Source organism: Elephas maximus, chromosome 24 (assembly GCF_024166365.1).
Source record: "Elephas maximus indicus isolate mEleMax1 chromosome 24, mEleMax1 primary haplotype, whole genome shotgun sequence".
NCBI lineage: Eukaryota > Metazoa > Chordata > Mammalia > Proboscidea > Elephantidae > Elephas > Elephas maximus.
The window spans coordinates 48,068,123-48,094,393 of NC_064842.1; the positions used below are offsets into that span (position 1 = coordinate 48,068,123).

At 40.2% G+C, this 26,271-nt stretch overlaps 1 protein-coding gene across 4 annotated transcripts in view; it reads left to right on the forward strand.

Annotated features, from left to right (window-relative positions):
• Window positions 1-26,271, forward strand: part of C24H1orf21 (chromosome 24 C1orf21 homolog) — a 328,797-nt gene that overhangs the window by 141,851 nt on the left and 160,675 nt on the right. For all 4 annotated transcript variants that reach the window (XM_049868578.1, XM_049868581.1, XM_049868580.1 and 1 more), the window contains exon 3: window positions 11,733-11,827. In XM_049868578.1, coding sequence (XP_049724535.1) covers window positions 11,733-11,827 — 95 coding nt within the window. The remainder of the gene's footprint in view (window positions 1-11,732; window positions 11,828-26,271) is intronic.

Below are 26,271 nucleotides of genomic sequence, written 5' to 3' on the forward strand. Positions count from 1 at the left end.
CGCGTTCTTTCAGAGGAAGCCTTGGGTCAAGCTGGTCAGTGTTCCTTCGGAGAAGATGGTCGAAGGCAGTCCAGAGGAAAGAGGCTTAGCCTGTCATGGGGGCCTCAGTGCCAGGCACTAGTGGGATAGTCCATATCATCTTCAGAGTGGAACCTGGCTCTTCAGCAGAACTTGCATATGAGGTCTTCCTGGGATAGCCCAATTAGCCTTTTCTCTTTATATATTTTTTATATCCCCTGGACTTCTGTGGCTGCTGTGTTGAGCTACTCACAGTTCCTCCTGTTTGCCATGCGCTCTCTGGCCTTTGAAGTTGGTGTCTCCTGGCCTGACCTCTCCTTTAACACACATCAGTGTTCCTCAGGACTCCACTAAGATATGGCACTTCCTGCAAAACTCTCTCTAACCTGGTATAAGGATCTTTCCTTTCTAATTCTAAAACCACCATCCCACACATGTGCTTCTCATGGCCCTTAACACAGGGTACTCTACTTGCCCTTCTAGTCTCTCCTATTGGCTATAAGTACCTTCAGAACAGAGACTGCTTCCTGTTCCCAGATGTAACCTCAGGACTGAGCATTGTCTCTGGCACACAGTTGCTCAATAAATATTGTCAAAACAGAGAAGGAAGAGGGCATTAGTAGTTCAGTGGCAGAACTCTCGCCTTCCAAGTGGGAGATCCAGGTGCAGTTACCAGCCTCTGTACCTCAAGTGCAGCCACCACTCATCTACCAGTGGAGGCTTGAATGTTGTTATGAGGCTGAACAGGTTTCAGCAGAGCTTCCAGACTAAGACTAGGAAGACAGGCCTGCCTGGTCATCTACTTCGAGCGTTTCATTCTGTTGTACAGAAAAAGATTTCTGTCCAGAAAGGACAACAGGGGATAGCTCAGCACTTGACACAAGGCAGAACTACTACTTCCTCTGTCTGAACTAAAAATCAAGAAATATGTTTGCCCAGAGCCTTTTGGGCCAGAAGTGTGTCTGTAAAATGGTGTAGTTTACAGATAACTCATAGCAGTCAGTAAGAGAAATACTATAATTCCCATAGAAAAAAGGGGCAAAGCATATGAATAGATACTTCAAAAAGAAAGCAGTACAAATGAATGCAAAACACGGGAACAGTACACAGTATCATGAGTAAATTTTAAAAAGACAAAGTAAAACAAAAATCCGATTCTATTTTTACCTGAAAATTCACTGCATATATTTTAAAATGAGTGAAAAACCCCAAAACCAAACCCGTTGCCATCAAGTTGATTCCAGCTACAATGGGTCCTGTACCCCTAGGTCAGGAGTAGATAGAACCAAGCGCCACCATAACCCTTCCCTCTGGTTTCCCAAATCAAACAAGCTTTAGCTTTTCCAGCCACTAAGGGTATAAAAGGCCCGTGAGAATTACTGTGTTAGTGATACTAACATTTTTGGATTAGGAGGTATCATAGAGAAAGATATGTATGTATACCTATAATCTTTATACTTCCCTCAGTAGAAATCCGGCAGCTAGACACTGCTCATGTCTAATCTCTGCATATTTAAAGTCTAAAAACGTGATTTTACTGCCTGTTATTTTCGAACAACTTACATTTTTAGGTCATCAGAACTTAACGTATCAAACAATCTTATGTTGAAATTAGTTTTATTTTACTAGGTTGATTTGAGACAAACTCTTTGAAGAACTGAGAGTGGGTTATATTAAATGCACTAGAGTCTTGATTTAGAAAAGTCCAAAACCTTTAAAATGGGCAGTTTATAATTATCCCTAGAAATTGCTTAATAATAACTATCGCCTTGTAACTATGTTGCTTTCTGTAAGTGAGGATACAGTAATTAGGGGACCGCCTGACTCAGGGAATTAATAATGGTCTGTGAAGTCCTTCAACTGTGTCTCTGCTTTGTGCATAAGGGTCGTTCCAAGTTTAAAGTCAGCCCTGGTGAACTGTGGCAGAGTGAAACATGGCGAGTCTTTGGGTGCTGGGAAATGTGCTCCAAGTAGAATGAGGGCGTGAGCCTTCCACTCAAGACAGCTGCTTTTCCTTAGGTGCTCTTTCCTGGCCTCCTCCGCCCCCTTCCCTCCACAAGCCCTGCATTGCTTTTCAAGAGCTCAGCGCATAGTAGGTACTCAGACTATACCTAGTAAATGCTTTCCAACTGAGGAGAGTTCAGAAATGAGCACGGTTAGGTATGCTGCGGTGATCAAAGCCTTACTATTCTCTGCTCTTGAATGCCTCGGCAACAAAATTCTGTTCAAGGCAACAAGTATCTGTCAGGCACTGACCTAAACCCATGGCCACAGAGTCGATTCTGACTCATAGCGACCTGATAGGACAGAGTAGAACTGCCCCATATGGTTTCCAAGGAGCGTCTGGTGAATTTGGACTGCTGACCTTTTGGTTAGCAGCTGTAGCGCTTAACCACTGTACCAGGGTTTCAAAAATGAGAAACACACAGACTGTATTTTGGAGATTAAGATGATAGGAAGGGTGAGACAAGATTAAAAACATAGCACAGTGGTATAGTAGTTAAGGATGTGGGATCCAAAGTCAAACTGCATGGGTTCTTGTCCCAGCTCCACCATTTACAAGCTGTGTGACCTTGGGCAGGGAAATAAAATTCTTTGTTCTTTAGAGTCCTCAGTTGTAAAGTGGAGATAATAATGCTACTCACCTCTTAGAATTCTCTTGAGCATTAAAGGAGTTGAAACGTGTGCCTGGTGTATTCTGTGTGCTCAGTATATGACGATATTACCATTACCATTGCTGCTCCTGCTACTACTAATATTGCTATTATCTTTCCTTAAAAGTACACAGAGAATCAATTTAGGGTAGTGATTGAGGACTGAAGTTCAAGAATCTGGATCACTACTTGCTGTGTGAGCTTGGGCAGATAGTCTCTGCCTCACTTTCCTGATCTGTAAAATGGGGATAATAGAAATCTCTGCCTCATAGGACTGTTATGAATACTAAATGAATTAATATATGCAAGTACTTAGTATCATGTCCTGTACACACTAAGTGTATAATAAATGTCACCATTACTGCTAATTACCATTACTTACAAACTTAAGTGTTATAAGAAGGATATAAACGGAAAGCCCTGGCAATTCAAAGCTGAGAGAGATCACACCCAGTATCAGGATCAGCAAACTTCATTAAGAGATTGAGACTTAAGAGGGTCATGAAGGATGAGCAGGATTTCTTTAGGGAAGGGTATTCCATGTAAGGGGAATAGCATGGACCAAAGCACAGATGGAAGTGGTAAAATTCAGTGGTTATTTGGGGAGCAACCACCTACTCTTCTAAGTAGAGTGCCACCTCCTGCCCTGTTGTAGTCCTAGACACAGCCAGAGCACCTTGACTTTGAAAGCTTGCCCCTGTGCCATCCCAGGAACTTGCTCATTACTGGCAGAGAGGCGTGGTAAATAGAGCATGGCCTTTAGCTCCTAATGGACCTGGAATTGAATCCAAGTTCTGCCACTTAATAACAGTGCAGTATTGGGAATTGGGAAATTTACTTAACCTCTCTGAGTCTCAAACTCTCCAGTTGTAAAATAGAAATAATAATTCACCTTGCTGGTTGGTATAAGGGTTTAATGAGATTAGGTATGTAGTGCACCCAGCAGATAGTAGGTTCTGTACCTATCACGATACCTGGCATTTAGTAGGGCCTCTGTAATCTTTTAGTGAGTAAATGATCTATGTTTTCTAACAACCTCCATCCATCCTGTTTGACCTCCCTATCTGCTGATGCATGCTAGAGCATTTAGAAAATGTAGAAAGCCAGAGAAAGGGAAGAAATGATGAAATACAAGAGCAGCTTCTGAGAATTGACCAATGGTCAGGCAATTCTGATAATGGTGGAGTAGCTGATACTGGACTAACCCTCCTGCCAATAACAATGATAAACTGTGGACAAGATATTTAAAAAATTAAAACTGCTCGAAGGCACTGAAGAGCAATCAAAAGCAGGGCGAAACTGGAGGAAATCTGACTCTTGAAAAAAATAACTACCCTGGGCATAATCTAGATTTATATGGCTTTTCCGTCTGCTAGAATTTAACTACCTGCGAGAATAAAATTCAGCACTCTCCAGAGGAAGCTAACAGAATCCAGAAGCGCTACAAAATTGCTAACCCAGTTATGGTCTCGGCCAGCACTCATTACGAACTTCCTGTTGTGAGTGAGAGAGCTTTTGGATGATTCTGGCCCTCAGCCATGGAGCTGCCCCAGCTGATTCTTAGTGGAGCAGAGTCGAGCAGATCTTTGAACAAATTGCAAATTTGTGAGCAAAATAAATATTGATATGTTTTAAACGACTAATTTCTGGGATGATTTGTTGTGTAATCTAGTATCTAGAACAGATTTGATACTAGAAATAGGGTGCTGCCATAACAAAACCTAAAATGTGGCTTTGGAACTAGGTAGAGAGCAGAAGCAGGAGGACCTTGGAAATAGGGCTAGTGAAAGCCTAACAGATCTCAAAGAGATTGTTAGCAGAAGTACTAGCCTTCCAGGAGGCTGTCAAAGAGACTTTAAAGGCAAATGTTATTGGAAGTTAGAAGAAAAGGGACTCTTATTGTGAAATGGAGGTTTATCAACACCAGTCACTGACCAGACGAAACTATTCACTTCTACAAAACATTGCCATTGATTTGATTCTTATTCTTGGAGACCCCATGTGTTTCAGAGTAGAACTGTGCTCCATAGGGTTTTTAATGGGTGTGATCTTTTGGAAGTAGATTGCCAGACCTTTCTTCTGAGGTACCTCTGGGTGGATTAAATCCCCAACCTTTGGTTAGTAGCTAAATGCTTAACTGTTTGCACAACCCAGAGACTCCTCCATTACTGACAGGATAGCTGTTGGCATTTTTGGCTTCCTTACTTTATGGCCATCTCACTCTAATCTCTATGGTCACATCACATTCTTCTCTGTGTCTTCTGTCTGTCTAATCTCCCCTGTGTGTCTCTTTTATGGACACTTGTCATTGGATTTAGAGTCCACCCAGATAATCCAGGATGATCCCTTCCTCTCTAGATTCTTAATTTTATCTGCAAAGATTCTTTTGCCAGGTAAGGTGGCATCCACAGGTTCTGGGAATTAGAATGTGGACATATATATTTGGGGATACCATTTAACTCATTACGGAGTGCTTCAAAGTATTTAAAGGACATTATTTCACATCAGCTAAGGTAGAGAAGGACTTAATTCAATTAGATTTGTGGCTGTGACTTTTGTCTAATGAAGTAAACTCCAGTAAGATTCATAGGAAATCTACAAGATTTTTAAGAGAATTGTGTTGACAAGAACACCACTGGCTTGGATTAAAAGGATCAGAGACAGTACAAAATGAACAGAGTCCTTTGGCTCTCTAACCTACTATAGACAGGAAGCTGGCTGAGAAAACTCTTCACTTGCAAAATCTAGTAATTACTTTATGAAAAAGGGAGGATGATTCAAATGACAGGATCGAGAGCCTAGAGAGCAATGCCAAGAGCCCTAGAAAATCACTCACAAGTTTAAGATTGAACCCTAATCAAGAAACTGGCGACATGTGACCAGCTGGATTTCATTATTCTGTCTCCCCTTTCCCAGGTTTTTAATGGAAATGTCTATAGCAGTTATCCTATTCTTGTCCCACCATCAGGTGTTGGGAATATGGGGAGTAAATAACTTGTCTCTTTATTTCAGAGACCTTCTTATTAAGAGAAACTGTACTGAAGGAGCTGTATTTGAAGGACTATGCCCAAAGAATCTTATTCACACTTGGACCTGATTTGTTTCATGTGACCCTGAACCTTAAGCCGGAGCCTGGTACAGTAGTGGGAGAGATACAAAATCTTGTAGCCACAGATGAGATTGTGGCAGATTATATTTTCAAAAATGGCCATAATATTTCTAATCCTATATGCTCTTCCAGAATTTTACCACTCTTATCAAGAGATGAGTCTATTTATCCTCTCCTTGAACTTGGACAGGCTTGTGACTGCTTCAACCAGTAGAATAGAATAGAGGTTATGCTGTGTGACTTCTGGAAAAAAAAAAAAATGAGGCTAGGTCATAATAAGGATACTGCTTCTGCCTTGCCTTTCTTTCTGTGGGGATTCTTGCTGTTGGAATCCCACCACCATCAGACATGTGAATAAGTACACCTTCAGATAGTTCGAGCCACCAGCCTCCATGCCACCTGGGCTGACACCTGTCTCCACTGAGTCCTGACCAAATTGCAGGTTTTTTGAACAAAAGTTATTATTTTAAGTCACTAAGTTTTGAGGTAGTTTATTATGCAGTCATAGTAACTGGAACAACAGATTAATAGAAACCATCCAAATTGAAGCATAGAAGAAAAAAAGGTTAGGAAAGAAAAAGTCTCAGTAACCTATGGGATGGTGTCAAGCAGTCTAACATAAAAAAAATAAAAGTAAAGCCCCAGAAGAAAAGAGAAGACAAAACTGGCAAAAAGAAAGAAGGATAAAGTTCAAAAGCCTGAATGCACCGAGTCAAGAATCTCACACGGAAGACCTTTACAGACTAAAGGTGCACTTGAAAGAACCGTTTCCCACCCACTGCACTCTGTTCTGTAGTGTGGCTGTGACTCAGAACCCACTCCAAGGCACCTAACAACAGCCCCAGCAGCACTTAGATGTAAATGTGCAAAGAATGGTGTTGGTATTTTTTCTCATTAGAGATCTTCTTACTTCTCCCTTGGGGGGTGGGGGTGGGAGGGAGTCTATCAGGGGGGAAAAAAAAATGGGTTCCTGAAACAAAAACTGAAGCCCTGATCAGGAGAAATATTTACTTATTCTTCAACTGAGGTCAGCTTTCTGATTTGTCTTCAATCAGAGGGCATCAGAGGGAGAAACAGTTCAACAAATATTTCTTGGTTTCTTCTTATGTGCAAGGCTTGCTTTTAGACAAACTTCCATTTTATGGTGATTGGGCTGTTTTAAGAGTTTTGTTCCTTCTCTTTCTCTCTCTTTTTAAAGTTTTAGTATGCCAGACACTTTGAATAAAAAACCAGGCCCTCAGGAACCAAGCGTAATGGACTACATCAGGGTGAGGCCCTGAGAAAAGACCAGGGCTTAGCACACAGTAGACGTTAGTTAAATGCTTATTGAATGAGATCTAACAGAGACATTAACAACTGATAAGAAACAGTCGTCCGAGTAAGAGGCCACATTTTCCCAATGAAATTGATTCATCTATCCATCTTCGGTTTGTGGTACCAAAGAGTCCTGCCCCTCTGTCCTTCCAGTGTTCAATGGCTGTGCTTCCACAGTTGGCGTCCTTAGTTAGAGCAGCCTCCATCCACCCTGCTTGCCTGAGTACAACCAATCTGCCTGTTTTAATTTGGAGCCTCACCAGTTCACCCAGTTTACTCTTATTGTGCACTCACGGTAGACTAAGAGTAGGAGCCATGCCAGTGGCACTAATTGAGTGAGGAAATAAAGAGAGATACAAAAAAAAAAAAAAACAAACCCATTGCCGTCAAGTCGATTCCAACTCACTGCAACCCTATAGGACAGAGTATAATGGCTCTGTTGGAAACCCTGGTGGCATAGTGGTTAAGAGCTACAGCTGCAAACCAAAAGGTCAGCAGTTCGAATCCACCAGGCGCTCCTTGGAAACTCTACAGGGCAGTTCTACTCTGTCCTGTAGGGTCGCTATGAGTCGGAATTGACTCGACAGCAATGGATTTGTTTTTTTATAGGGTTTCCAAGGAGCAGCTGGTGGATTGAAGCTGCCAACCTTTTGATTAGCAGCTGTACCACGCCATAGCTCTCAACCACTGTGCCACCAGGGCTGAACCCTGGTTTCGGAGCCCTGGTGGCATAGTGGTTAAGCATTTGGCTTAGTCACATAGTCAAGCACTTAGCTGTTTGCGCCACCTAGGGATTTCTAGTACTAACATTTTTATAACCCTGGCATTATTAACTCATTGCAGCATCCTATCTTTATCTGGTTGATTCCTTTTAAAGTCAGTGCTATTAATTACAGATGTAACCTTGTTGCAGATCATCTGTCTGCAAAGCTTGGGAGAGCTGGGATGGGGCCAGTGCATACTTGGTAATGGAAAATGGACAGGATCCAGAAAATGGGGATGATTCTACCCCTGCCTAAAGCAGGTTCAGCCAGCTGATTTCTTGAGATGCCGTCTGAAACCTGTGTGTCTGTGTGATTTAGGTCATAAGTAAGGTACAGAGATATAATGGGAAACAGTGTGTCATATGGCCACCAAAACAATCCCAGCCCTTCTCTGATGTAATCTAAGGAATAAAATCCTAAATATATCACCAAAGGAAAGCTTTTACCCCAGATCTATTTTGACTAGCACAGCCTGCAACTGTTTACATGGAGAGAATGGGGAGCAGGTTTGGAATGGGGAGTTGGCCTACTGTTCCTGACGTGCATTTTAATAAGCCACCTGACAAGATCAACAAGAATAAAAGAAAAATCATGGACAGGTGTGAGGGAGCCAGGGAAAGACGGTCTTGCTTATTCCTTCTCTTAGTCAAGTCAGCATATTATTCTATTGCCAGGACTGTCTGGCTTGTAACAGTGACTGTGCTAATTGCCTTCAGTGTGGGCTCTGCTAAAGGGGGACCAAAGTCCCAGATGAATCCCCCTGTGCTCAAACAAAAAGAAAACTGGGTTTCGATAATGACCATCCTGCTGTCACAAGCCGAAATGCTCCATTCGTCTGCCCAGGGGCCCTTTGGAGAGTGCCATTTCTGGTGGCTGCATCACCATGGAAATGTGACACATTTGTTGATGAGTTGTCTGTTTCCAGATGGACATCTTCATTCCCAGCACCAGCCTTTGAAAAATCTGACAGACCATTTTTAAGTATTTGCTTTGCACAAATTGTGGTTTATCTAAGGGTCTTGTGGCTTCTTTGTTTTATAGACCATGATAGATTTTGTGCAGGGTATTTACGTGTGAGTAATAATAATGATAGGTCTGGCTTTGTAGTCTTGGCTGTTTTTTCTTTCTTTGTTTCTCTAACATAGCACTAGCTAGACAGCAGTGGTTGTTAATGACACATTTAAACCTCTTCTCCTTCTAAATCGGTGGAGATTCTTTCTTGATGTCTTGAATGTAGCCAGTAGCTATTCCATTTCATTGAAGGAAAATATTAGAAAAATATTAACAGTTTGTCTACTACTTTCAATCCATTTGCATTCCCTGGAGGGATAAGAAGTCTGAATATACTCAGAGTGCTCAGAAAGCATCTACACTGGACTGTGGCTTGGCAGAAGGGAAAGGACAGTGGGCAAGGAAGGGACAGCTTTATGAGCCCTATATGATTACCAAGACCTAGATGCATTAACAAGTTAATCAATGGATTCTGATTCAGAGTTACAACACAAAGAATTTTTAGGGAAGACCTTTCCCTCTACCACGGACAAAGGGCCATTTGGTCCTTAGAAAGTTTGCTTAGACCTTAAAATGCTGTAATCTTCAACTTATCATGCAGGTGCTTGGGCAAAATCATAGACTCCACTGGAATTACATTAAATAGTAATAATTATTTATAATTAATTGCTCACCATTAGCAATAAGATCAAAATTTACTTTAGTTAAATAGCCGTGATTATCCCAGTGACACGTGGTTATAAATACAAGTGTCCCAAACTGAGGTTGAGGAGGCCTGTCTAATTTTTAACCTTTATTTTTATCTCTGTCATCATGAAGATCACACAGAACTGGACAATGTTTTGTTCTGTTTTACATAAGGTTTCCATGAGTCAGAGCTGACTCGATGGCAACTAACCACAACAATTGTATTGGAGGCCTAATTTGTCAGTGTCTGGGTTTTTTTCCCCTAATTATCAATTGTTTTTCCAACTTGTGGATAAATAATCCTTAGTTAAATGTGTCTGTTTTATTAATTTACCTTCAGATTTTCTCTTCTGAACACCAAAATGGAATGGGAAATTTTTTTGTCTTGTAATTGTGGATCAGAATCCATTGATTAACTTGTTAACGCACCCAGGACTTGGTCATCATGAAGGGCTCGTTACTGTAAGCTCGCACCAGTCTTGCTAATTTCTTTGGAAAGAAGCAGAATCAATGTATTGTCAGGTGGAAGGAAACAATTGATTTAGCCGTGAACATGGAGTCTTTATTCAAATATATGCAGATGTACTACATTCATACAGATGATAATCTTGAGAAGCATTTGAACAGCACAGTTAACTTGGAGTAATGTTACTGTAACAAACATCTTTGGGGATAGTATGTTAAGGGATAGTATGAGAAAGCCTGAAACTGCATTAATGTAAGTGGTGTTAAGGCAAGAGATTACGTAAGGATATAGTCATTGTACCAGATTAATCACAGGCAATAAGAAAATATATTGTAACTACCTGAACTGAAGTATAAACTCTTTTCGTGATAGACATCCGTCTTTCAGATAGCCTACATCATAGTTAAATATCACCCACATTTGTGATAGGCAGTCATCAGTTTTGTTGGTTGATGAATTCTTATTGCATGATTCCTGTAATTTTTTTTTTTTGCCACAACATGTATTTAAGATGACCCAGAGCCACGTCTGTTTTTGACCTTACTCTGCCAAGCCATTTCCTGTTGACAGGAATCTGATGAAAATGTCATAATCATCACCAAACCTCTACCCTGGAAAACTTTAGCTGCAAGTGTTCCTAAGTTTGTACTATGAATGTGTATCACTATTGGGATTTATTTTACCCTACCTGGGCATGGTGAGGTCTGGGTCCCATCTGTGGCTCATGGTACTCTCCAGCCTTGAGTGATATACCTACCAACTAAAACAAAACAAAACAAAACAAAAACATTGCTGTGGAGTCCGCCCCAACTCATGTGGCCCCGTGTGTGTCAGAGTACAACTGTGCTCCACAGGGTTTTCAATGGCTGATTTTTTGGGAAGTAAATCACCAGGCCTTTCTTCCGAGGTGTCTCTGAGTGGACTCACCTCCAGCCTTTTGGCTAGCAGCCGAGTGTGTTATCCATTTGCAACACCCAGAGACACCTGCCTGTTAGGCATATTGACATATGACTCTTCAAGCATGTGACTTTACAGAGAGATTAAAGTGTGTATGTGTGTATAACAAAATAACATTAAATGTGTGTATAAAATGTATGAAATGATTGAAATAATATCAAAAAGCATATAAGATAATTACAGACAGCTCCAAATTTAATATGGGGAGCACAAAAAGGAAAATGTCTATTTCTAGTTGTTTAAATCATGTTGTTTATCGATACAACCCATCAATCTTGAACAGCGCTTTGTTTTTCCAAAAGGGAAATGAAGATGTGGGTGTACTGCTAGAAACTGCGGCCACGGACATTTTGAGCTAATATTCTCACAGGGAAAAACAGCTATACTCTCCTCAGTCCTCTGTTAGACTATTATGTGGTATACCCCAGAGAGAGGAGATTTCAAATAGTTTTCAGAGATGGAATAATCTTTTTCCTCTGCCACCTTTTGCTCTCTCTGTGATAGGACCAGACAGTGACACTTTCATTAGCTGCGTTCATGGTGCTGAGCTTTTTCCAACAGACAGAGGAGAGTGCCTCATAAAAAGATCCAAGATGCCTGGTTAAGCTTCTTCCAGACTGTTTCGAATGAACTACACATAAAAGCAGCAGGGAAAAGGCTCTCATAAATTCTGCGACTGGGCTTTTCTAACTGACACTTTTCTGCCATTGTGGAAAGAGTTATAAAATGTCTTTTCTTTTTTTGGTACTCAGATGAGTATAGGATCAAACCAGTGGAAGAGGTCAAATACATGAAAAATGGAGCAGAAGACGAGCAGAAAATAGCAGCCAGGAACCAAGAAAACTTGGTAAGACTCGAATTTCTCATATAACAATGAATTTTGGTGACACCGTTGTAATAAAATCTGCCCTGCATGTTGAAACTGCAGCTTACAGGCTGAAAGGCGATTTCTTGAAGATGCTGTGGCTATTTATAGCTTGCCTGGAAGCTGCACCATCACTCCTGTATCCTGTTTGTCTCTGAATAAAGCCCTTCTTTAATCTCTTTTTTTTTTTAATCTCAGTAGAATATGCTCCGGGAGGGGGGAAACACAGCCACGTGATTAATGTTTTAAAGTAGTCAAATTCAAAGGAAAAAACGTGAAGGAGGATTAAGATTTATGGGGGGCAGATTTTTTTTTTTTTTTTTTCTTTTCTCCATCTCCTTTAACTCTTAGTCATGTCAGGTTGAATGGTTAGGTTTTATTATTCTGAACATGCAGTGTGGTTGAGGAAGTTGCCTTTTAAAGGAAAACGATGTACTTCTGAGGTGGATCTCTATCGAAAGCGCCAGTCCTTTACATTCACAGTGTTAAAGGTATTGTGAGTTTTGAGTTAATATGAGAATTGTAAGGATCTGAAGCAGGAAGCTAGGAACCTCTTTCATTAATATGAATCACAATCTCAATATTCTTTCTCTAGAAGATATGGGTAGAAGATATTTAGCTCATTTCATTAAAAAAAGACCTTACAAATTGTCAAGAATATGCATTTCTTCAGTTGGGTTGAAGCAAAATTGTTTTTATATTTTATTTTGTATGGAGTATTTGCTATTTTTTTTCATATTTGAGTGAATGCATTTCTTAGAAGCCTGCAATGTCATAAAATATTTTCACTGACTTAAACTGCTTTTTCCTTTATGTGCTTTGTTTTTGTTTTTTGGATTTCTGCTACAGCAGAGGGAGTTGGCAGAATATTAACCAATGTTCATGAGTATTTAAGGCTGTCATTTTCCATGAAACAGTAATGAACATAATAGGCTAATTCTTTGCCTCTATCCTTTTCTGAACATATGATCTACAACTGGCAATGCTCAAGTATCAACAGCTGATCTCTTTTTAGATCTCTTCTAAAGGAATGAAAATATTCTATATATAATAAAATTTCACCTTATAAATGGAATTTGGATTTTAAACTATCACATAGATTCATTGTACCTACAAAGATTTTTTTTTTGTAGCATTAACACTTAAATTCTAGAACAAGATAAAAAAAAATGACTAAACAGTAAAAATTAATATTATCAGACTTTATATGAATTTTTCTTTTTACTTTGAATGGATAAATATAAGACCTGAGTAGTCGAAATATCAGTAGTCCTTTTTTCACTTTGTTCTTTTGAAAAGCAGAATTTATTCTTGCTTGATAGAGTTTTGGCTTGAGTTATAAATCTGATCTTCAATGATAATAATAATTCCATCAAAGGCTAGAGAGATAGTGGTAAGCAGTGTGGAAGTGTCTGCTCCTTGGATCTACCTTGGTGTGTGTCTCTACTTCACGTGCTTGTATCTCTGGACTCCTGAAGGAAGCAGCGACTTTTATAGCTTGTGAGCTTCTTCTCATTATGCTCCCATCATATTTAGTGCCAATGCAGCTTTTTTCTTTCTCTGTCAGTTTCGCAGTCTGTCAACTCTGCTTGGTGCTAGTGTATTCCTTTCCAGCTCCGTGGTCAGAATTAGCAGGTGGAATGAAGATTCAAAAGAGAGAAATTTCTAGTCATTCTTACTTATTCGTGGATAATCTGTGACAACCCCACATCCCTTTACTCTGCCTCCCAGTCAGGGTCCAGGCTGTCAACAGGAATTTGAAAGTGTGAAGAGGTTTGTATAGGGAATGGAGAATAAATGGTTATCCTATCCTTGATTTTGAGACAGCTTTCCAAAATTCCATGACTTTCAGTTCTCCGGTAGTATGTCGTCTTTGTCACCTATCCATCCTTTGGGATGCAGGGTCAAATATTGACCATGCACGTTGTTTGAGAAAACTAATCCCCTCTTAAACATGAAGCTTCTACTGGGAGATGAATGAAATTGCTCTAACAATTCTTTATTTTTACATTGTATAAAATAATTTAGGAGTCAAAAAGTTCTTAATGTTACAAAGAATGAATTTAAAATCTAAGTCGAAGTATTTTTTACTCAAACTGTTGAAACTAAGGTGTTCAGCAAACATAAGCAAGGCAGTGTGGCATGGTGGTTAAGACTGTGGGCTCTGGAGGCAAAAGCTGCCTGGGTCCAGATCTCAGCTCTGCCACTTGCTAATAACTACATGACTGAATTACTTTGATAAACCTCCCACTGATCAAATGGGGAAAAGGGTAGTGCCTAGTAGCACTGTTGTGAGGTTTGCATGAGATGATCCTTTTAAGACATTTAATACAGTGCCTAGTACATGATAAGCACCTAATAAGAGTTAGACATTACCAAAAAAAAAAAAGGGGGGGGTGGAGAATAAAGAATGCTAGCATCAGCATTTCTTTCCTTTTTCATTTATGTTACTTGGTGACAGGTTTCTAAATGAATGCTTTAGGTTAGTCCCATGTATTCCGAAAACTTGTGCTCTGGAACTATGAAATTATTTGAACAAGTATGTTTTGAACACCTATTATGTACAAGATACCAAGTATTGAGAAATCTCATACAGTGTTCAAAAAATCACTGTCCTCAAGGAGCTTACAGTAAAGTTGGGGGAACAGTTCAGTTGAACAAATATTATTGATTATCACTTATGTATTAGGCACTTTACTAGACTTTGTGGAGAAACTCAAAAATAAGGAAACCACAGACCCTCACCTCAAGGCACTTGTATTCCAGGAGACAAAGTTAGTACAAATGACTCTTAATAAAACAGAGTAAGATAGATTCCAAGAAAGAAATTCAAAATGCTGAATACTTTCAAAGGAAGCAGAGTGTGTCTGTTTGGGTGTCAGGACCTACTTCACGAAAGAGCTGGTGGCGTTTACAATGGCCCTAGAAGAATAAGATGAGGAAGCCATAAGCAGAAGTAACAGAAATGGGCAATATAATATGCATTTAATAAAAAGCAAGTAGTCCAGTTTGACTGGGGAGCCGGGGGAGAAGATGTCAGTAGAGAAGCTGTAGGAAGTTAGAATACAAACATACATGTGGTTATGTATAGAGCCTTGATATCCAGGCTGAGAGATCTGAAATTAATTAAGTGGATAAGAAGGAACCTTAAGGTTTGTAGTGAGAGATTGGCAGAATGAGGTTATGATTCAGGAAAGTTTAAGTGGCAACAGCAGATGTAATGCGGATTGGTGTGGGTAGCCCAGATGGGAGACTATTCCTAACAGTTTTTGCAAAGGCAAAGAGGCCTGAACTAAGGTGATGTCAGGGAGAACAGAAAGAGTTTGGGTGAAATTTCAGAAGTGAAGCAATAAGATTTGACAACTAACTAAATATTAAAAAGAGACAGAGTAATCAGGTAATAATGGCAATCCAAGATTTCTACCCCCTGGAAGGAAGATTGGTTCATGGTGGTGGAATAGGTCGTGTTCACATTGAAATGGTGAAATCAATAGGAGGATTGTGTTGGAGGCAAATTTAAGATATTTGTTTATTCATTCATCATTCATTCTTGCCCACCCTTAAAAAGCTCACCGCATAGTGCATAAGAGAGGATGTGAAACCATCAATCACACAATGTGTGATAAATGCAGTAACAGCACCTGTAACCACCAGGTTCTTAATGCTTTGGGCTCTTGGGGACACAAAGGTGCATCAGACATAGATCCTGCCTTGGGAGCTCAACAGTCTGGTAGCAGATAGAAAGTATGTGACCTATATGACCATCATTTAAGGTACAACGTGAAGTAGAGGTTGGTTTTGAGCAAGCAAACCTTTAGAACATCCACATGGAGAAGTCTGGCAAAGGGTGGAAATGAGGGTCTGGAGCTCAGGGGGGATTGCCTGAGGCAATATTAGGTGATCAGTGTATTTCATTTGTCAAATGAACAAGAGTAGCTGGATCTATAGGTATACATTTAGATTGAGTTGCTAGACAAGCAAGGAACCCTGAGTGCACAGTGGTTAAGCACTCACTTGCTAACTGAAAGCTTAGTGGTTTGAACCCACCAGCCGTTGTGCAGGAGAAAGATGTTGCTGTCTGCCTTTGTAAAGATTATGGCCTTGGAAACCCTACAGGGCAGTTCTACTCTGTCCTGTAGGGTCACCATGAGTCAGAATTGACTCAACAGCAACAGGTTTTTTGTTGTTGTTGTTGTTGATAGCTGAACACTTGGTTGCATGGGAAAGCCAAAGGAAAGAGAAGAGGTGTGATGGCCAAAGAAAGCACCTTGGGACTCCTAGGTTCATTTCAAGGCCCTATGTTGTCTGTGCCCCATGGAGGTCTTCTGTCTTGCTCCTTTCCTCTTTGCTCACAAAGACCCCATTGGTCTTCTTTCAGTTCTTCTGAGGCCCAAATACTTGCACGTCTTAGACCCTCAACACTTGCTGTTTCTTCTACCTGCAGCGGTCCTCTGCCTTTCCCATGCCTCTCTCTGTCGCTTTTGCCTGAGTTACTCTTCTTCCTTCTTGAGACTGCAGCCTCAGGGAAGCATTTCTAGATCTCACCAACTAAATTCATTCTCCCTTTTTTGCTCTGATTACCTTTGTGATTCTCTTTCGTAGTACTCAGCACTACTATTTTGGAATAATTATTGTGCACCATTTGTTAAATTTTTGTTCCTCTTTTAGACTGTAAACACATGAGGTTGAAGACTTTAATGTTTATAGCTGAATGTCTAGCATCTAACAAACAAACAAACAAAAAAACCCAAACCCATTGTTGTCAAGTCATTTCTGACTCATAGTGACCCTATAGGACAGAGTAGAACTACCCCATAGAGTTGCCAAGGAGCACCGGGTGGATTTGAACTGCTGACCTTTTTGTTAGCAGCTCCAGCACTTAACCACTACGCCACCAGGGTTTCCAGTATCTCAACAGTACATGGCAAATATTAGCTGCTCAGTAAGTATTTATGACCTTTGTAAGTGAGTTCTTTGACCACAGTTTCTGTGGGAGGAGGAAGTTATGCTGGTTTCCTGAGGCAGATGATGAATTATTTTTATGTCAATCATTTATGTACTCTCAGGACAAAGAGGTACATTTATATCCATTTTTGTCATTGCTTAAAGTCTATATATTTCACTTCTTTCAGACTTTAATTCCTACTTAAGGAAGGTCACGTGGAGTAGTAGGATCGACTTCGGAAATTATGATATAGATAGATATCAGTCTAAATCTCAGTTTTACCATTTATAGTTTTATAATTTTGCTCAAATACCTAAAACTCCTGGACTTCAGGTTCCATTCTGGAACACTGGTGGGGGGGGGGGGGCGATCAAGATTATTAAAGTGTTAGAAGAAAATATGGGAGAATATGTTTAGAACCTTAGCTAAAGGAGCCTTTCTCAAACCAGACATAGAAAGCGAAAGCTGTAAAGAAAAAGAATAGTTTATTTCATTACATAGTTATAAATTTAAATAGTTCTGTGAAACAGAGTAACAGCAACAAAACCAGTTAATAGACAATAGCCTGGAAGAAAATATTTATGGTGAATAAAGGAGGATTAACATCTGAAATTTATAAAGAACTTTTGTGAGTCAGTAAGAATAAGATTATCCATTAGAAAAGTAGGTAATGAAGTGAACAGATGGTTCACAGTAGATGAAGTTGGGTGATAAGCATATGAAAAGCTGTCCTGCATCACTAGTACAGGAGACAGTCTGTTAATCAACTCACAGCAATGAAAGGTTCTCACTAGTCACTCTCTGGAAGATACAGTGGCCCAAGGCATGCTCGCCCGGATGGCTGGTAGGCCACTCTCTAGAACGCACTTGTGCCTCGGCTCCCACAGTTAATTGTATGTTTGCCAAAACTCCGGTATCCTGTTCACCAGACCTGTTTATGCTGGTTGAATGTCATTGTAATTATGTAATTTAATTTAGTTAAATAATATGTAAACCGATGAAACACGAGTGTGGAAAGAGAGCAGTTTCCATGGAAATTAAATTCAGTGCTTTGGAAAGTCTCAATGAAGGCAAATCACTAAAAGCCTGCTGTGAAGTTAAATTAAATCCTGCACTCAGGTTATTTCACAAGGGTCTTTACATTCTTACTTTACTTAAGAAACCGAATCGGAATCTTAGATGTGCCTGTGGGTGTGGCTAATGCAAGATGGGGATGTGAAGCCCCAGTCAGTGGTTTCTTAAAGGAGGAGCTTTGTTCCTGCATCAGAAGATTGGAGAAGAAATGCACATCTGTATATTATAAAATCAAATAATAGGCTTAATGTGTGTGTATCATTTTTATGTCACCCAGCCTTAATTTACTGTATTGTTTAATTACCAGTCCAGATGATGTCGCCGAATATGACTTTTGTTATAATCAGGGAAATGCAAATTAAAATAAGATTCCATTTTTTACCTATTACATTGGCAATTTGGGCATTATTATAGAGAAATGTGTGTTTGCATACTGGTTGTAAAGCATCTTGGAGGACACTGTGGCATCATCTGTTAAAATTTGAAGATGCACACCATGGCCCAGCACTTCCACATCTTGGTATTCACCCAAGTATCTGTGCATAAAGAAGCTTGCACAAAATTATTCATTTTGCCGCCATTTATAATAGTGAAAATTTGAAAATAACCTTCCTGCTTATCATTAGGATGATGATACAGCTGTATTAAAAAAAAAAAAAATTGCCATTGAGCCAGAATCAACTCATAGTGACCTAACTCATAGTGTCAGAGTAGAACTGTGCTCCATAGGATTTTTCCCAATGGCTGTGATCTTTTGGAAGTAGATCACCAGGCCTTTCTTCCAAAGTTCTTCTGGGTGGACTCAAACTTCCAACCTTTTAGTTAGCAGCTGAGTATGTTAACTGCTTACAACACCCAGGCACCCCATACTATATGAAAACCCAGTTGCCATCAACTTGATTCCAACTCATGGTGATCCCATGTGAGCCAGAGTAGAACTGTCCCATAGGGTTTTCAATGGCTGTGATATTTCGGAAGTAGGACACCAGGCCTTTATCTTGGGCTGCCTCTCAGCGGATTCAACTGGCCAACAGTTAATAGCTGAGCACTTACCCATATGCACCACCAGGGACCTGTACTGTACTAGATGGCAATTAAAAAAAATGAGTTAGCTCTGTATGAACTGTCGGGGAGATACCATGCAAATTCTAGAAAGTATGTTTATCATAGATACCATTTAAGGTTTTTTAATAAAACAAAATAGCAATATTGTATATTTTCTATGAGTACCCATGTATGTACATGAATTCATAGAAAAACCCATACATGTACATGAATTCAAACTGATAACGGTGTTACCTGAGTTGATGCAGACTGCAGCATGCTGAGTCTCAGTTTCCTCCTATGTAAAATGGACATAATAATCAAACCCACCTCAGCAGGAAGTTTTGAAAACTAAGATATTTCTGTAAAGCTCTAAGCACAGTTTCTGGCGTAGAAAATGCATTATTGGCTATTGTTACTGTCACCTGTATTAATAGAGTTGGGTTGGGTGGGAGCAGAAGAGACAGGAATTGAGTGCGATGGTCAAAGAAGATTTTTATCCTTAAGCTTAAAGTTTTTTTTTTTAACATTTTAAAGAAAAATATATGAGTATATTATTTGTGTCATTTAAAGGTGATTTTTTAAAAGTGGGGTGATAATAAAACTCCAATTTTGAACTACTTGGGAATCCTTAGGTAGAATCATGTCATTTTCTCATTATCTGAAATGCCCTCAAGTTTTTAGTCATTCTCTGATGCCTGACTAACAAATGAGGACAAGGCAGTTAGAAGGAAGTGCAGGCATCACCCAGCTTCACATTATATAGGTTAACAGTTTTACATATAAATAATTTAAAGCTAACTTAGTCCAGACTTGGCAGGAGTCCATCCCTTTGGTCTCTCTGAAGTAAGTATCTTAACAAAATAAACATTAGGTTTCAGTTATAAAATGCTCCCTCTTACTATACACCAAAACATTATCTTGTTTTCCTTAATTATGTTTGTAATTTTCTAACGGTACTCCCTTAAGGGTTATTAAATCATTGGATGGTGACTTTTTTATTTCTTTGGTATGTGTTTTCTAGATTTATATCTGTTACAATGGTTTTGATTTGCTATTTCTGGACATCTTTGTGTAAATGAGAAGGTTCTTTTTGAATCAGATGACATATGACATAGTTGGGTGAGACTTATCCGTAGAGTTGAAGCTGATTTGAAATGCCGTTGTTTAAGCCACCGTTCCTGGATACAGTCAAATGACAAAATTAAAAAAAAAATAGAGTGTTATAAGGCTGTTAGCAGGGGGAAAAAAAAAAACAAACCCGTTGCCATCGAGTTGATTCTGATTCATAGCAACCCTATAGGACAGAGTGGAACTGCCCCATAGGGTTTCCAAGGAGCACCTGGTGGGTTCGAACTGCCGACCTTTTGGTTAGCAGCTATAGCTCTTAACCGTTTAGCAGGAAAGGAGCGTGGAATCAAGCTTTAGGCGTGGCAGTTGAGTTCATGAGCGCTCCTATACCTATCTCCAACGCATTGAATTTCTAGTAAATGTCAGCACATCCAGTTGCATAAATGAAGACTCAGAGGTTAGGAGATACCTTTGTTGCTTCAGAGACCTGCCAGAGCTCTCTTTGGAGCAGCAGCATCCCCCTGGTGAAAGATGGGAAGGGGTACTGCCCACGGGATACCACACAGTGCTGCGGTTGAAGCAGTGCCCTGAGGGAGCTGGTATTCTCCAAAGCACTGGATTGATTGACAGCCTGAAACACAAACCACAGAATATGCTGCAGTTCTGTTCACTAACTGTAAGTCAAAAAGAAAGCTCAGTGCCCAAGACTGCAGTGGCAATATCACTGTAATTATTAGCGTCTACTTTATGAGTTAAAGATCAAAGACCACAGCCTTCAGTATGGACTGCACCTCAACATAAAGAAAACAAAAATCCTCACAACTGGACCAATGAGCAACATCATGATAAACGGAGAAAAGATTGAAGTTGCCAAGGATTTCATTTTACTTGGATCTACAATCAACAGCCATGGAAGCAGCAGTCAAGAAATAAAAAAGACACATGGCATTGGGCAAATCTGCTGCAAAGGACCTCTTCAAAGTGTTGAAAAGCAAAGATGTCACCCTGAAGACTAAGGCACACCTGACCCAAGCAATGGTATTTTCGATCGCATCATATGCATGTGAAAGCTGGACAATGAATAAGGAAGACCGAAGAAGAGTTGACGCTTTTGAATTGTGGTGTTGGCGAAGAATATTGAACATACCATGGACTGCCAAAAGAACAAACAAATCTATCTCGGAAGAAGTGGGACCAGAATGATCCTTAGAGGCAAGGATGGCGATACTGCGTCTTACATACTTTGGACATGTCAGGAGGGATCAGTCCCTGGAGAAGGACATCGTGCTTGGCAGAGTACAGGGTCAGCGGAAAAGAGGAAGACCCTCAATGAGGTGGATTGACACAGTGGCTGCAACAATGAGCTCAAGCATAACAACGATTGTAAGGATGGCACAGGACCGGGCAGTGTTTCGTTCTGTTGTGCATAGGGTCGCTATGAGTCGGAACCGACACGACGGCACCCAACAACAACAACAACACCTTATGAGTTGGACCCGCAATGAGATAGATTGACACAGTGGGTACAAGAATGGGTTCAGGGCACAGGGCCGGGCAGTGTTCCCTTCTGTTGTACATAGAGTTGCTATGAGTCAGAACCGACTCGACGGCACCTAACAACAACCTTATGAGAAATAAAATGCATGCAAATGAGTGTTGTAAACTTAAAATCATTAATAAAATGTTCACTATCATAAGATACATTTCCATATAGAGGTTCTCAAAATTAAGAACCCTCTAAAAATGCATTTGAACTCTTTTTAACAAATGCTAGTAAGTTTACCTTTGCTGTGAGCCTATAGAACAGCTAATGTAATACAAACTTACTTGTCCGTTTAGAGGTTGTTCCTGGGGAACTTAGGAATGACTGTTTACATTTGTGTGCTCATCTTCAAATGGAAGGTCAAGTATTGATTTTTAGGAACTGAATAATGCAAAAGACCATGACTTTGAATTGTCGCATTTTCCCAAGCCACTTAAACACTCCTAGCACTCTTGAGACTAAGGTAAAATAAACTGACACAAGTAAAGCTGATATTACAGACAAAATGTCAAGCTATATGAAAGCACCTCTTCTCCTACCCTTCACCTCCCTCCTAGGGTTGGGGTTGAGCTCAGACTGGGGCTGGGATGGGTTACAGGGGAAGGTCTGGACATGAAGAAGGTACTTCCTGATTTGAGGGACTTCTAGAGGACAGAAGACTTCCCAAAACCAAAGTGGAGATAGAAAGTGACCTTGGGTATCTGATTTAGACAAGAGACACCCTTTCCTATTAAAAAAACCCGTTGCCATAGAGTCAGTTGCAACTCACAGTAACTGTGCTCCCTAGGATTTTCAATGACTGATTTTTCAGAAGTAGATCACCAGGCCTTTCTTTTGAGGTGCCTCTGGTGGACTCAAACTGCCAACCTTTCAGTTAGCAGCTGAGCACATTAACCGTTTGCACCACTCAGGAACTCCCCCTTTCCTGTAGCAGCTTCATAAACATCATTTTAGCACCAGTCTCATTCCCAAAGATCCCCCACTTAAAACTCAGTGGTCTCCTTCCCTGGTCTCTCGTGCATGGTATGATGTTGCTCTCAGCTCAAGTTCTCCAGATAATTAGAGGAATACCATCAGGATCCTCAATACAGTCTACCTGGAGGTTTTCATTTTTTAAGAAAATAAAAGCTCATGTGAGTCAGGGACGGATTACCCAATAAGCAGGGTACACACCGACTTACTTGTGCTCACTTACTGATGTGTAGTGCACAATTTCACCTGTTTTTCACCACATCAAAGATGTGAAATTGCGCACTACAGATTAGTAAGTAGGCGTGAGCCCATGCATACCTTGTTTACTGTAAGCCGGTACATACTTTGCTTACTGGTTAATCTGCCCCTGAATTGTTAGTAGAGGGTTTTGTCAGTGTCTTTCTCTTCTGTTACGTTTGTTGTGCCGTAGAAGGAGGGAAGGATAGAACCTTTCTGTCGATCTTGGAAGACTTGCTTTATCCTATAGCATTTTTGTGTGACTTGAGCCAAGCACATTCACGGCCTTACAGATTATTCTGGCAGTAGGGTATTTGTTTTAGGGTAGAACAGGAGTGGAGTTCAACTCTCTAAGGATGAAGGATTTGTTGAATCACCCTTCGAAGTTTCAAATGTTGAACAGAAGCAAAGTTCCTGATTCAGAGTAAGAAGAAAGTATTGTGCCCAAAAGTGCTTTGTAAACACAAAGCCCAACACACACTGTAATTGATTAATTACTACTAGTTAAAAGAACAACTGGATCTGTTTCTGAAGTTACTTGCTGTTTTTTGGTGGAACCAAAGTTCTTCTACTCGTCCTACGCAAAAGTCGATACTTTTCCCTTGAAGAGAGAGTTACTGTCTGTCTTAGTCACCTAGTGCTGCTATAATAGAAATACCACAAGTGGATGTCTTTAACAAAGAGATATTTATTCTTTCCTAGTCTGGGCTAGAAGTCCGAATTCAGGGCATTAGCTCCAGGGGAAGGCATTCTCTCTCTGTTGGCTCTGGAAGAAGGTCCTTGTCATCAATCTTCCCCTAGCCTAGGAGCTTCTCAGTATAGGGACCCCAGTTCCAAAGGACCTGCTCTGCTCCTGGCAATACTTTCATGGTGGTATGGGGTCCCCCTGTTTCTCTGCTGGCTTCTCTCTATTACATCTCAAAAGAGATCGACCTAACAACCTAATCTTGTAGGTTGAATCCTGCCTTATTAACATAACTGCTGCTAATTCCACCTCATTAACATCATAGAGGTAGGATTTACAACACAGGAAAATCACATCAGGTGACAAAATGGTGGACAGTTACACAATACTGGGAATCATGGACTCACCAAGTTGACACACATTTTTTGGGGGGGACACAATTCAATCCATAACAGCGTCACAGCCCACAAAGAAACAGTGGTGTGAAAGTGTATGCTCAGTTTAAACATACACAGAAATCAATGACTCAGAAGTGGGTTTGGAGCAACTACTGCAATCATCCGAAGACCTAGGCATCGTGGAACATGACTGAAATCCAGTTTCGTATGGCTTTCTCTTTTTTCCACACTCATACACTGAACTGACCTTATGCAGGTGAGTGGGGTATTAGGATCCTAATGCAACATATTTCCTGAATAAATCCCTATTTCAAAGTACTCAGTTCTTACTGTCAATTAATCATTATATGGGCACTGAGGGAATATAAGGATTAACAAAGCACAGCTGTAACTCTCAGGAAACTCAAGGGGAGACAAATACATTGTTGTTGTTGTTAGCTGCCCTAAAGTCAGCCCTTGACTCATGTGACCCCGTGCACAACAAAACGAAATGATACCTGGTCCTGCGCCATCCCTATGATCAAGTATGGATTTGACTTTGTGATCCATAGGGTTTTCATTGGCTGATTTTTGGAAGTAGATCATCAGGCCTTTCTTCCTAGTTCATCTTAGTCTGAAAGTTCTACTGAAACATGTTCAGCATCACAGCAACCTGCTGAGTCTCCCACAAGGAAGATAAGAGTTCTACCCTTGAACTACCACTGCCACCGCACATACATTGTAAATCGTCTAGTAGAGGCCCTAATAAAGTCTTATGGGAGAACAAAGAATGGAATGGTGAACTCTTAACTGGGTGACTGGAGGGGATTTGCAGAGGTGCTGACATCAGAGCAAGCCTTGAACAAGATCAGGTTTTCGTTGGCAGATGAGGTCGAGAAAGGGATTTCAAGCAGAAGGAACAGTGTGAGCAGAGCATGGAGACGTGGCATGAATAATGAGTGGGTTGGGGAAGCTGATGGAGTGTTCTTACTTGGTTAGTTGGCTTGTTTCAGCTTTTTTTTTGGATCGGTACATTCATTTCTGGTTTGCGAATAGGCACATTCTTTAGCCAGTATGCAGCATTCGTAATTACAGAATAAATAGAACAGACCTCAGCTGGATAATTTAAAGATTGAGGGTGTTGATAATGACTTCCCTTTTCCCAGCATTGTTGCAAAATGTGATTGATTTTCAACATGCTTCCCTTGGATCTAAGGTGCTGTCTAAAGGTTGTTGGACGTGTTTACCCTTGACCTTCTCTTGCCCAGTGAAGGATAGCTACTAATTTGTTCCCCGAAACTTTCTCTGTTTAACTTTTGGAAACACAGAAGACACAAGCAATTACCTTAGATTTAACTTTAGCCTCTTCTCTAAGTAAAGAATGCTACCCTGATATTTATGCAAAAAGTGCGAAGCTTGATTCCTGTTTATTCCACATGTTCATTTTAGATATTGATTTATTTATCTTGCTAGAACATGGGCATTTTTTAACTCAGGTGGCTCAGTTATGGGCACCTGAGGTGGGGGAGGGATGGATGACAATTGAGAGGGCCACTTAACACTCAACCATCGTTATAGGAGTGCCTAGAACACTAATTCAGTGGTTTGCCTTTTCTACGTGGTGCTCGGATTTCTCTCTTCTCTCCTGTGTGATGCTAAAAATAAAACCAGAGCATATAAGTTTCACTCATCTGTTGGTAAACGTAGTGAAATAGCCTCACCGGAAATTAATAATTTATGCCTTGGAGTTGAGAGTATCAAAAGAAGCCGTCATGTTTCTAAGAGCCTGTGCTCTGGTGGGTGCCTCTTTTTGTGGACTTCATTTGTGAGTAAATAAGGCACAATACTAACAGAAGCTTTACCTGTCTCATTATGGTTTGTTTTTAAGAGGTTCTTTGTACTTCTGAGAGTGGATTCTATACTTGTCATTTAGAAAAGATAGAAATAAATAACCAGGCATAAAAAATTCATACGTCTTCTTTGGAAGGAAGAGAACGTATTGTTTAGCTTGTCAATGTTGTAATTGATATATGAAGATGCCATTGTAACTGCCTGCTTCATGTTCATAATAGAGCTAATTTAATTTATTTACTCAGTGCTCTGTTCGATAATAGATGCGAAATTTCCTCCTCCTCTGAAAAATAAACCGATTGATTGTGACAACAGTATTCCTCAAAACTTAATAAGCTGACTCAGTGTTTTTGTCCACGTCATGGTGTGATGGTATACTAGAGATTTTCATTTACCAACAAACTTCTGCTCTTAATTACATAATCTGAGGGTTTGCTTAATTTGAAGCAGACCTTTTCTTTTCATACCTCTTTTAGGGATTTTTACAGTTGAAGGCACTTAGACAAGAAATGAGATGGGAATCTGGTTATTGAAACTAAAATACCAGATAGGGGTTGGGCTCAGAAACAAAGCAGAAAGTTCGTTATTAGAACTGGGGTGCAGCAGGGCTGATATGATTCTGGGTCT